General features: G+C 46.0%; 1 protein-coding gene across 4 annotated transcripts in view; it reads left to right on the top strand.

Moving 5' to 3' along the window:
• The window catches only part of Cby2 (chibby family member 2), a 101,575-nt gene extending 88,174 nt beyond the window's left edge, over positions 1-13,401 (top strand). The window contains exons 1-3 of one of the 4 annotated variants that reach the window (XM_087586434.1): positions 5,001-5,273; positions 5,438-5,518; positions 12,045-13,401. In XM_087586434.1, the coding sequence (XP_087442560.1) occupies positions 12,114-13,232 (1,119 nt within the window). In that variant the 5' untranslated portion in view covers positions 5,001-5,273; positions 5,438-5,518; positions 12,045-12,113 and the 3' untranslated portion in view covers positions 13,233-13,401. 4 annotated transcript variants of the gene reach the window in all.
• Positions 13,402-13,653: the final 252 nt, after the last annotated feature.

Raw genomic sequence — 13,653 nt, 5'->3', positions numbered from 1 at the left:
CAGTGAACTAGACTATGCGGGGAGGGTGGCAATGGGGGGAGGTTTGGGAGGGGAACACCCATAAGGAAGGGGAGGGGGGAGGGTGATGTTTGTCCGGAAACCGGGAAAGGGAATAACACTTGAAATGTATATAAGAAATACTCAAGTTAATTAAAAAAAAAAAAAAAAAAAAAAAAAAAGAAGGGGAAGAGGGGGGTTGGGGATTTAGCTCAGTGGTAGAGCGCTTGCCTAGGAAGCGCAAGGCCCTGGGTTCGGTCCCGAGCTCCGAAAAAAAGAACCAAAAAAAAAAAAAAAAAAGAAGGGGGAGGGGGCAATGGGAGTGGGGGTGGGAGGGAGGCAAGAGAGAGTAACTGTGTGTGTGCACATGTGTATATGTGCATGTGTATAAAAAAAAAAAAAAAAAACACAACTCGTAGGCCCTGACACCTGCCAAAGCAGAAACACAGAAGCAATCCAACAAAGACCTGGCCCATATTTTCAGGATTCAGGAAAGTCCCTGTGGTGGTTTGAATAAGAATGGCTCCCATAGGCTCATATATTTGAATGCCTAGTCACTAGGGAGTGGTACTACTTGAACAGATTAGAAGGATTAAGAGGTGTGGCCTTATTGGGAAAAGTGTATTACTGGGGGTGGGCATTAAGGTTTCAAAGGTCAGTGTCTTTCTCTTGGTCTGTGGATCAGGATGTGGCTCTCAGCTCCTGCTCCATCACCATGTCTGCCATGCCTGCAGTCACAATGGTAACGGACTAAACTTCTGAGGCTGTAAATAAGACCCCAATAAAACGCTTCCTTTCATGAGTTGCCCTGATCCTGGTGTCTTTTCACAACAATAGAGCACTGACTAGAACGTCCCTAAATGCATTAACTTGGTTTTTTTGGCTTTTGTAATTTTGTGCTTTTTGGTTTTGTTACCTGAAATATATCAATGAGAATGTGGTTTTTGCATAAAAGTCAACAACAACAACAACAACAACAACAGCAACAACAACAACAGCAACAACAACATCAGCAACATCAATACCCTGAAAATTATGGTCTGCATGATTTGGAGTTCTCTGTGCAGTTGCTGGCCATCAATAAAGACTTTCTTTTTGGCTTTAAGAGTGTCAATGTGTGTTTTCTGATTAAACTTGCAACATTCTGGAGGCACCAGCAGATTCCCAAAGACTGGTGAGTGTTCATAGACTAACTCTGGGGCAAAGACAGTTTTTAGTGGGGATGCACCCCGAGATGTTCCAGGGCTACCTCAGAGGCTCCTGACACCTTTGAATGGAAGATTACAGAAAGTCATCTACATGTGCTTCACCTGGTGGTGAGCGCTTATGGCGCCTTCTAGGTAGACACTTAGGAGAGGGTGGGTGCAGCGCAGATGTCGGTGTCCAGGATTCAGGTGATACACCAGATCCCCTGGTCTAAGTGTGTGGTGGCTAAGCCTGGTTGTCTTCCTTGCCTGTGTGTGATGGAGCAGTAATGAGCAGTCCCAACACTAAGTGTATATTTGGAACTGGAGTCAGAGATAATTTTGAACTGCCATGTGTGTTGGTAAAGATCAGTCCTGAATCCTTTGGAAGAGCAGCCCATGTGTTTAACCACTGAGCCATCTCTTTATCCCCTCCATTGACTACCTTTTGGATCAGAGTCCTCCCTCTTGGATCAGTGAACAGTTTAATCAGTTTCAGGAAAGAGCTAGAGTTTCTGTCCTCTTGGGGAAAGTTATGTGAGGTCTTCAAGTTTGGACGTCACTTGTGATGATATTCAGCTCATGACCTCTCCCTTTGCCAAGAGGCATTACTCTTTGGGTGACTTCTGGGATGTAAGAGTGCCCCTTACTTTAGAGTGCCTCCTATGCCTCTCCCAACACTGCCTACACCCATGCATCTGTGGAGTATGTGCATGAAGAGAAATGGAATTAAATTTTCAGGCAGTACAGGTATCATCCACATAAAGCTGCAAGTGTTGGTGAGAGTGGTGGGAAGGTTACATAATGCAGGAGCTACGCAAAAACAATGAGGAGATGCTCTCCAAATTAAAAATGGAATTATGTTGTCATTGAGCAGTTCTACTTCTGGACATGTATCCAAAATAATTCAGAGCAGAATCTCAGTGTGAGTTTGCACACTCAAGTTGACGGTAGCATTATTTCTAGTAGCTAAGGAGCAGGTACTACCCAAAAGATATCTGATTATCGTGAAAAGGTGATTCAGCTTTTTAAAAGAAGGATATCTTGACATTTGTTTTAAGTTGGGTAAATCTTGTCACGAAAGGACCAATACTCTATAATGCCACCCATATACAATATCTAATTGTGCTGAGTAATTTATTGGGGTTTTTGTTTGTTTCTTTTTTCTACTTGACTCCAGTTAGTTATCCTAGAAGACAAACACAAGTGAGAAAGTGCCTCCATAAGACAAGCCTGTGGTTATTGGTGGGTGAGAGCCCAGCTCACTGTGGATGGGGCCATCCCTGGTTTGATGATCTTAGATGCTCTAAGAAACCAGGCTGAGTAAGTCATGAAAGCAAGCCAGGAAACAGCACTCCTTCTCCACCCTGCCTCTTGCCCTAGCTTCCCTTGGCCATAAAGTGTTTATCTAGAAGAGTGAGGTGGAGTAAACCCTTTCCTCCCCAGGTTGCTTTTGGTCACAGTGTTTTATTGTAGTAATAGAAATTCTAACTAAGATATTAGGGTAGTTTAAATCATGGAATCAGAAAACGTGGTTACTAAGCACTGGAAGGAAGGGAGAGGGGGGAGTGGTGGTTAATAGAAGTCATAGTTTACTAAGATGAGAGAATTCTAGAATGTTCTTATACAACAATGTGAATATACTCAAAACTATCCGACTATACACTTTAAAATGGCAACAGCGGCAAATCCAGCAGTGAGCATTCATAAGTACAATTTTAAAATTACATAAGCGAGCCTAGTAGCTCAGTGGGTTTGCAACTGTGAGGAACTGAATTTGGTCTCCCAACCCATGTGAAAAATACCCTAAAAATCCTGCTGTCACCCACCTCTTGTCATGAGATACCCCCTTGTTGGGCAGTGCTGACAAGGAGGACACGGGCGGATCCCTGGGGCTCGCTGCCAGTCAACCTCATCTGATCATCAAGTTCCAGGCCAATGTCTTAAAATACAGGATGGATGACAGCTGAGGCATGATACCCAAAGTTATCTTCTGTCTTCCACATGTACCAGCACACACACACACACACACACACACACACACACACACACACACACTCCCACCACACACACATGCATGCATACACACACACACACACAGAGGTGCATGTATACATACACATATCACACACATACACATGCATGCACACATCACACACACACACACACACACACACACCCACCACACACACATGCATGCATACACACACACACACACACAGAGGTGCATGTATACATACACATATCACACACATACACATGCATGCACACATCACACACACACACTCCCACCACACACACATGCATGCATACACACACACACACACACACACTCCCACCACATACACTTGCATGCATACATACATATATCACACACACACGGGTGCATGCATACATACACATATCACACACATAAACATGCACGCACGCATACACACACACACACACACACTCCCACCACACACACATGCATGCATACACACACACACACACACACACACAGAGGTGCATGTATACATACACATATCACACACATACACATGCATGCACACATCACACACACACACACACACTCCCACCACACACACTTGCATGCATACATACATAATCTCACACACACACACACACACACACACACACACACACACAGTTAAGAAAAAGTCCTGAAGTTCCTTTGTAGAGACGAAGTCTTTGGCAATGGACGCACTTATGCTTTGTATATTCACATTGTCTTATACCGAGATTTGTTTGTAATTTGGGTATTTGGGACTCAAGTAGCCAATTTCAGAATCTCTGGATCTTCTGATCTTGGTTCACCACTCTCTCCATACTCCAAGGGACAAAATCACACAGAACTAAGATACACACGGGAGCTCTGGAGGTAATGGGTCTGACAGAACTAAAGACGGAGGAACTGGATATTGTGGCCTTGAAGCAACTTCTACCTGTACTATAATTGTATACTTGTACTTTTCTATCTGAACAGCCTTAAATGTCCTGACAGGATCTCCCTTGGAGCACGTATCAGCTTATGCTACCTAGTGGAATGATGACTCTTGGAGGGTGGGGGATAGTTGCTAGAGGGGACAATCACGGGGTTAGAAAGTTGGAATTTTCAGCACACTTCTACCTCAGGGGAAGGAAGGAGTTGGCATTTAAATGATCAAAGACCAATGATTTCATTAAATTTGCCTACATAATGATATTCAACAGGATATACAACAGAATTCAGACACTGGTGCTGAAAATGCTGGGGGGCAGGTGGGTCCAGAGAAGGCCTGAAGCTACCCCGCCAATCTCTCATCCTGTTACTTCCGCAGGCCCCTACTGATCTGCTTCCTTCCCAGTAAAGCTGAGATCCTAAGTAAAAGCATTTTCCTCAGTTCTGAGAGCCAACTACTGAATGTGAGGAACAGGTCAGCGGAGCCCCTGATTTGTGGCTGATCACAGCTTGATCTGAGATTGGTCCCTCAGGTGAGGGTCATCTTGCAGGGCTGAGCCCCTAACTTCTGGGGCCTGCACAGTAACTCGATGTAGCTAGTATCAGAGTGGAGCTGAGCTGGAGTCCCTCAGTAGTGCCAGCCCTCCCCAGGTCCGAACAGCTCCTGTTTCTCCCTTCCCAAGTAATGCAGCTGGAGGAGCTGACACCTCTGAGGGGAAGTGAGCAGGAGGTTTCAAACCAGCCTGGCAATGAGCCTGAGCTGCAGCCTGCGGTGACCAAACAAGAGTGAATGTTGGGGCCATTGTGCGTCACACTGACCCTGGCTAGCCCTGTGGGCACAGCCAGCAACAACCCTTCCTGCTGACAGAAGCCTGCTTGCCACCCAAGCTGCTTAGAGAAAAACCATGAGCTCTGAAAACCACCATATTGTTCTGTGATGTCACCTCTGGAATGTTCTGAGTGTTTTGGTGACCAGCTTATGCACAGGACCTATACCTGGCACCTCACGTTGGTATGGCTACTTTCTTGATACGGAAATAATAGTTTAAGGCCGGGAAGAACTGCTTCAGGAACTTTCAACAGGGTTTTTATGTTTGCTAATTCCTGCATTGACTTCTGTCCGGTGATCAGTAAGGTTTCTTACTGGCCAGGTACCATCTACACAAATCTTTACACTGAGATTATTATTATTATTATTATAAGGTATATAATTAATTTGTAAGAAGTGTGTAAGCAGTTGTTTATTTCAGGTGAGCCACGGAGGCCCTGAAGGTGGGTTGAGGAGAAATCTAATTTTTTTTTTTCTTTTTCGCAGCACTCGAGGCCAAATTTTACGAGAAAGAGAGAGATCAGATCTGAGAGCCTAGAAATTCCAATCAATGTGATTCTACCTCAGGTAGGGACAGTCACGGAAGGATGTAACTTACCAATTCTCGCTACAATAACCCTGTTTACAAACCTTATAGAATGAACAAGGAAGTCAGCTGTTTCAATTCTTGTCATGTTGGGTTTTCCCTGGTTGTGTGTCTGCGGGGAGGACACATGGTCTCTCTGGACCTTGGGATCCTCTGGCTTTAAATGAGGGGGCTGCATTGACTATTCAAGTACCCCCTCTCCCCCCCACCCCCCCAACCTTTCAAGGTTTGGTGATACTGTAAGAAAAATCTAACTTGACCAAAGGAGACCCTTCATTATGTTTAACTACTCTGGAAATCTGTGGAGAACTCTAGCTTGAACTAGAATTGACATCTTATGCACGAGAATGAACCCAGGAGCTGACACAGAATGAACCCAGGAGCTGACACCCCAGCATGTGGCCCATTTGCAGCTGCCAAAAGAATTAATCCCTGTTGTGGGCCAAAGATGGTTACTAGGGAATGGATGTTCAGTTGCTCCTTTTGAGGCCAGTGAATGGTTAAACCCCTCGCAGCTTGTGGTTCTTAGGTCTCCAGGCATGCAATAGCTTCCTTGGTGGGATGCCTTTGATTTGACTGTTTCTTCTGCTGCTATGTCACAAAGGGGTGGGCTTGCTTTCTCCAGAGTTACCTAAGAGCTCATTGGAAGACCAGGACCATGCAACCAGAGGGGGTGAAATGTAGGATGGAGGGACCCAAGACACAGGTAATTTGTCTAAAATTTGGTCCAGGGAGGTGTGTACAAAAGAGGATGGTTCTCTAATTGGTGTTCTGTATGAGTGTAACTGTAACCGGGTCAGCAAATAGTCAGGCAAGGAAGCAGCCTGGAGACTTGTTTTCCTTACAACATTGGAGTGAGCAGCCACTTTTATATCTTGTTCAGCTCATGAAAGCTGAGCTAGAATATTAGGGAACTATGTTCTGATTGTCCTCTAGAACCTTGCAAGGTCTGATTCTTAATACGTACAACATGCATCTGCTACTGTGTGTGAGGATGGGCATGGTTCCTTTGGTTCCTTATATTAGGGGCACAGCTTTCTATCCCCAGTTCCCAGAATCAGCTTAACAGCCAAGGAGAAATGTGATTTGAGAAGTCTTGGGTTAATTCTGGTCCCCTGGACCTCCAGCCCCACTTCCTGTGCCGTAGGACTTGTGTAGCTATTTGGATTTTGGATATGGAATGAAGGGGTCACTGCTGACTGGAGATTTGTTTCTCATGGCCAGATGTGGCCTTGAGTATGCCAGACAGGCTTAGTCACCAGTCTTCAATAGGTCAACTAAGCAATTGACTGATGTTGAAAAGCAGGAAGAGGAGATTTATTCAATGCTGCAATACTTGAAGGAGGAACAAAGAGGTCTAATGATTTCCCAGGTTCATCTTGGACATGAAGTTTGGGTTTCTTTAGTGGGCCAGAGATACCCATCCAAGGTGTGGTCCAAGCCCAGCATCAGTGTCTGAGCCTCAGGCTCTCCTGCAGGGTAGTCTGACAATAAGGGCTGTGTGAAATCCCTTTCTGAGAGACAATTTCTCTCTCTCTCTCTGTCTGGATGGCATGGGCCTTGAGCCTTTACCTTCTCCAAAAGGAAGGCTACTGGAGAAATTTCTTGGGGTCCATTGTTTCAATAATCTGATAGGTAGAAGGAAGGACATAAGTATCTTTTTCTGGAATATATTCATCACTACCTGGATGGTTACTGTCCCACCTACCATGGGGTCACAAGCCAGGCAACCTGTCAGGATACTTTGGACTGGTCCTCTTGGATTGGCAAGTAGTCATAGATAACTAGATGATGTAAACGTGCCTACCTCCCAGGCCTGTGAGGAAATCCTCTCTGCCCACTGTACCTCCCCAGACAAGATAGTCAGGAGAAGGACCCCTATATGCAACAAAGTGAGGAAGGATATTGATGGAGTGCTGCTGTCGTCATGTGTTGGCCACAGGGCTACACAAGTGTAAGGCAGAGATTTCACAGCTGTGGGAATTGGGAGGTTTAGTAGCAAGGACAGAACTTCCATTTAACCCAGGTCAGTGCTCAGCCTGTCACCCTGTTTACTGGGACCAGGTGATGTTATAGCTCTAGTTGTTCTCTTGCTTCTAGAAGATAGTGCCTCCCCTCCCCTCACCTGGATTGCTAAGCCCCAAGCTTCCTGTGTCTTTGTGCCCATGTGGTTTCATTCTGAGTTGAGCTCATTCTGTTTGGAAGGGAATTATTACTGTACCTCTGGCTCTCAGCTCCCAGCCCTAGTGAGTGACTGGAGTTCCCAATTACACAGTAAATGCTATGATTCACTAGTTGTCACCCTTAGGTTTTCTTGGGTCTTATTGATTTCCCATGTTTTCTTTCTCACACTGAACATGAGTGTTTTCACATCTATTTTCCTCTAGCACGTTGACTTGGAAACCGTAGTGCTATTTCCTGTCTAAGCAACTAATCTCTCGATTCCTTCTATATAGAGACTTGCTTTCCCAGGCTTTCATCCCTAGTGAACACTCTGTGAGTTTCATTAAGACATCGCTATTGCTAGGTCATCAAAAAAAGATGTGCATCTTGATCAGAATGACCTCTGATAGTACTTCCTAGTGCCCATGCTATTTTTCCAGACCTTTTTCCTCCTCCTCTTTTGACAATGCCAACTAGAATAGTGTAAGAGCAAGATTTTAGGAGATTCTATCAAATGATTAATTGACTTCATCTGAGACCTTTATTCTCTTTGCTATTAGCATTAAAATTCTATCAAAACCAATCGCATTTACCTTGTGAATTATCTTTTCATCTGTTAGCATTTATTATAACAAACATTGTATTTTAAGCATACTACTAGAGAGGTGAGTTATTTCTTTCTTTCTTTATTTTTTATTGACAATGGAACTCAGCTGTGAAGTTAGCACCGTGGTTTCTCCTTCTAGGACCCTAGTGCCCTTTAGTTTCACATGCATTCTCTACCAATTAACTGTCAATAGTGTTGGCAAAGCAGATGCTTTAAAAGCTTGGTCAAGCAGCTTGGGCTTTCTGGCAGCATGTGGATATCTCATCTGGGTGGTGGTAGCTATGTCTTACAAGTAGGGGAGAGAAGTTCGGTGCTGTTTCCTCAGTTTTCTGTTACTATAACAAAATGCCCAAGACCAGGCAGTTTACAAAGCATAGAGGCTGGGCGTTCAAGATCATGGCACTATAGTAGCCTCTGGTCATCTTCTGGCAGGAGCCTTCTTGTGTTGGAACAAGATGGAGGGCATCTCTGGTGAGCAAGCAAAGCACAAAGAGCTCACTTCGTAATGTGTTCCTGCAACATCCCCTTGACCATGAATGTGTTTGGTCATCCCCTCGAGACCCAATCTGCCTCGTAGAGGGCTCACTTCTCAAACAACATTGGCATGTGACTTTGGGGATTAAGTTCCCAGCACATGAAATGTAGAGGACACATTCAAACCACAGCAGTGTCAGCTAAGTTTGGCCGCTCATTGTCCAGGTCCATTCCCAAACTCTTTAGGTAGAAGGCTACCACCCCAATAACTCTGTCTGGGCAGAGTCTTTAGAAATCATACAGCAGCAGTAAGATTCTGGCGGTGTCTTTTCTTGTTGCTTTTTGTTCCATTTTTTTTTCTCAGTCGTCTGCTCTGCTGCTCCTCGGGAGCCATGGGAAGAGTATGCCACACACTTATTGGTGATTTAAAGCATCTTCATTAGAAAGAAGGGCTTCAATATCAAGAGGGGTATAGGAAGAACTTCAACCCATAGGCAGGATCTCAGGCATCTGCAAAGGCCTTGTCTGTACCCAGGGGCTCTTCCTGGATCCCCAGCACCAACCCATTGTTAGGTACAGCTATGAGTACGTTATTTGTTTCTTGCTCCTGAAGATTCTCTCGGTCACCTCTCAAACACCTAATGGAGAAGATGTGTTGTGCCTCAGAACCACATGCTCCTCCCCTCCTACAACTTGGCTCCCCATTCTGCTATGAAGGAGCCAACATTGTCCTTTTTCACCTGTTGATCTCTATCACTATGTGAGATGATGTCCCAAAGACCAAGAAGAGACTTTCCTTTGCTGGTTGAAACTTCTAGGTTCAATAGACTCTTCCAAAATGTGACAAGCACAGATCGACCTCTTGTCAGGACCCAGGTCATCAGATTAGTTCAGCCAATGGAAGAAATCTGGGACTATCACTTACCAGGCTTAATTCCTCTACTATGACAGACAGGAGGGCTGTGAGCACTGGGTAAGGGAGCCCAAGGTCTTGAACTATGTCTTGCTCACCTTTGTTTCCCACATTTTGGCAGAGTTTTTTGTAAAGCAATTTATTCAGCATTTCATGGTTTAGAACAGGAATTGTTAAATGGCACCAGCAGGACTCTGGTCTTTGTGATGGCTTATCTACTAGTTGTCCTCTTAGGAACCCAGAAAGCAGGTACAGCAGCCATGTTTAGGCTCCTTTCAGAGGCAACGGAGAAACAAGAACTTGTTGGTAGGACTCAATCATGGGAGTTTTGAGATCAAAGCTCTTGGGGCTCGGGACCCGTGTTTTGGGTTCTAGGTTCAAGAAGATGACGTGGCTGCCGTCCTGGATTTATTTCTTTGCTGTGGTAAAATGTCCTTATACAAACAGCTTAGGGGAGAGGGCTTATCTGATTTACAATTACAGCTCACGGCTTGTCACTGTAAGGATGTCAAGGCATGGATGTGAGACACCTGGTCACATCTGGAGTCAAGGGCAAAGGGAGACTAATTGCTCACATTCCTCTAATGTTTAGCTTGCTTTCTCCACTCTTATTCTGTACAGGACCCAAACCACTATATGTAGTACGACCCATGGTGGACTGAGTCTTCCTACGTCAATTAGTCCAATTAAGAAAATCCTCTCACAGGTGTGCCACAGGACAACCCAATCCAGATTAATTCCTCGTTGAGATACCCAGGTGATTTTAGGTTGTGTCAAGTTGATGATTAAATCCCGCCCATCGTGGATGCTTAGAATGCTATGTTCAGGAGCTGTGTTGGTTTTGATTTTGGAGAGAAGAAATGAGGCTTCTCAGGGAATAGAACTTGTGCATAAACAACCTATCTATCTGCCTGCCTGCCTGCCTGCCTGCCTGCCTGCCTGCCTGCCTGCCTGCCTGTCTGTCTGTCTGTCTGTCTGTCTGTCTGTCTGTCTGTCTGTCTGTCTTATCTATCTATCTATCTATCTATCTACCTACCTACCTATCAATCATCTATTTATGTATATATCTATTTATATAATCATCTACCTAGCTACCTATTTATCTATATATCATATACAGCTCACAATAATTTTACCACTTCATGGACCTGTGTGAAGGCAAGTGTGGGATTTCTCACTTTAGACACTACATAGATGCTCAGAAAACTTCAGAGTTTGGAGCACTTTGGAAGTAAGAACTCTCAGATTAGGGATGTTCAAGCTAAAATAGTATTTCGCTTGCCAGCGCTATGAGGATTAAGTGAATTATACAGGTAAAATGCGGCCACATAACCAGCTGGACTTCCTGCAAATGCCTGTAACATCGACTCTGAGAAATCTGATGCCTTCTTCAAGGTGGTGCAGTTATCCCAGGTTAACACTGTAGAAACTGGAATTCACACAACTTGCCCAGATTCATATAACTGATAAGTGGTAAGGCCAGAGGTTAAGAAAAAAAAAAAAAAAACAAGTACCTTTCATTTCTGCCACATGATTGGGTCTTATTATGTGTGACTTTTCCTTTTTTGAGACAGGGTCTTGTTTTATGCAGTCCTGGTCGGGACTTGCTATAGAAAGCATCCAGTATGGTCTGGAAGTTCTGCTTATATTCCTTTCTACACTGTCTCTGAGTATCTGGGGTTATAGGCCTGCCCAGTGCACGGTTAATTATTTATAGGTTTTATAGTTATGACTGAATGTATGGACCTTTTGACTACACCAGCTTTAGTGCTCATAGAGTATTTGTGGTCTCTCTAGGATCTACAGAGTTTGTATGTGGGTATGCAGCCAAGAACTGTGGTTCGGGTGCTCCCCCTTGTTTGAACACTCATCCTGGCAAAGGGTCTTGTTTTCAGTTTATAAGCCAGCTTGGTTTTGAAACTTTTGTGCTCCTTGTTGGCTTCACCGTTTAAAGTGGCATCTACACATACAGTTAAAGACTCTTCTTAATAACCACGGTCTGTGCTGTGCCCCGAAGAGCGAGCTTGTCAGATAAGCTCTGCTCATGGTATATGATGCACCCACTGTCAGTCTGCGTATCCATGACAGTGTCTTTAAACAGAAGCACGGTGTTCTATCTGGTCAGTCGACAGAAATTTTATGATGAAACTGCCCCATTTTTCCCCCTAGGAACCATGGTTCCGTGATCATTAATTCAGAAGAATGCTACCCAGAATAGCAAAGGCTGGGTATATTTCCTTGTGAAGATCCCTGGAGGTCATATGAGGGGGTCTCCAGGCCTCTTAGTCCACCCTGAGCAGTCCTCTTAACAGTTTCTCCATTAACAGCTTCCCTGCTTTTCCTCCCACAGAGGGGCACGGAGCCCTTCCTGAGGCTCCACAACCTATACACCACTCCTCGCTGCTCCAGGCAGGCTGCCATGCCCCGGATAAGCCGCAGGGTAGCCAGCCAGCACTCCTACCCACTCAACCGCTTCTCCTCTATGCCCTTTGACCCCATGGAGCGCCCCACCTCCCAGGCCGACCTGGAACTAGACTACAACCCTCCCCGAGTGCAGCTTAGCGACGAGATGTTTGTCTTCCAAGATGGGCGTTGGGTGAACGAGAGCTGCCGCCTGCAGTCACCTTACTTCTCTCCCTCCTCCTCCTTCCACCATAAACTGCACCACAAGAGGATGGCCAAGGAGTACCTGCTGCAGGAAGAGAACAAGTCTCTTCGGGATGAGAACAGGGCTCTGAGGGATGAGAACAAGGCCCTCCGCAAGGAGAACAAGATACTACAGGTCTTTTGGGAAGAGCACAAGGTCACTTTGGGCCACGAGGAGAGTCAGACCTCCTCGCCACTGCTGCACAAAGACACAACCTCCCAGGAAGTAGTGAAGAAAGACAACGCCACTTTGCCTGCCCAGCGTAGCAAGGAGAACACCCTACAGTTCATTCGAGAGGAGAACCGGGCCCTCCAGCAGTTGCTGGAGCAGAGGCAGGCCTACTGGGCACAGGCAGAAGAGAGTGCGACTTCTGCTGAGGAGGGCAAGCCCACCTCCTCACCCAAGGAGGAACCCCATAATTCAGGGCTTCTGCCAGATCAGAGCACAAGCCACTCCTCCCACTTTGAGGAGCCCAAAGCGTCCCCTACAACACAGGAGGACTCGAAGACGCTGCGCGCCCTGAGGGAGATGGTTACCAACTTGTCCGGGCCATCTGGGGAAGAAGAGGGCAAGGCAGGCCCTAATCTAACTGACAGCGCTCAGCCCCTGCAGCTGCTGAGAGAGATGAATCAGGCACTGCAGGCCCTGAGGGAGGAGAACCGGCTGCTGCAGGAGGAGAACAGGGCTCTCCACGCCATGCGTGAGGAGCATCGCGTCTTCCAGGAGGAGAACAAGGCCCTGTGGGAGAACAACAAGCTGAAGCTGCAGCAGCGGCTGGTCATCGACACGGTGACTGAGGTCACAGCTCGTATGGAGATGCTTATTGAGGAGTTGTATGCCTTCATGCCGGCCAAGAACAACAAAGATCCCAAAAAGCCCAGCAGGGTCTGAGGCCTCGGCAGTGGACATAGACGCCAAGACCAGGCCGGAGAGAATCCTCAACCTTCCTTTGTCTTCCTTGTGTTGGCCCAGCAGTGCGTGCCTGTGGGACAGCGGAGAAAGGGCCATCATCCACCCGAGACACAATAAAGGCAGAGGAGGCTGGGGCCAGCCAACACCACCGTGGAGTTATGGCTTCTCCTTCTCCTTCCTTCTTGCTCTTTTAACGTCTTACCTCTTTCCCTCTGTCCCTCCTCCTCCTCCCCCTCCTCCTCTCCCTCCTCCTTCATTAACTATCTCATTAACATGTCCCCCTCTCTCTTCTTTCAGCCCCTGTACCTTCTCTCCCCTTCTTCAGTCTTAACTGGCTATCATGGTACATTTCTGTACTCTTTTAAGACTCAGGAGGCTGAGGCAGGAGGATTGTGAACTT

The sequence above is a fragment of the Rattus norvegicus genome, chromosome 15, assembly GCF_021556685.1.
Source record: "Rattus norvegicus strain SHRSP/BbbUtx chromosome 15, alternate assembly SHRSP_T2T, whole genome shotgun sequence".
NCBI classification, from domain to species: Eukaryota; Metazoa; Chordata; class Mammalia; order Rodentia; family Muridae; genus Rattus; species Rattus norvegicus.
Note: the sequence above shows the minus strand (reverse complement) of the source record. Positions and strands in the feature narration are given on the sequence as shown.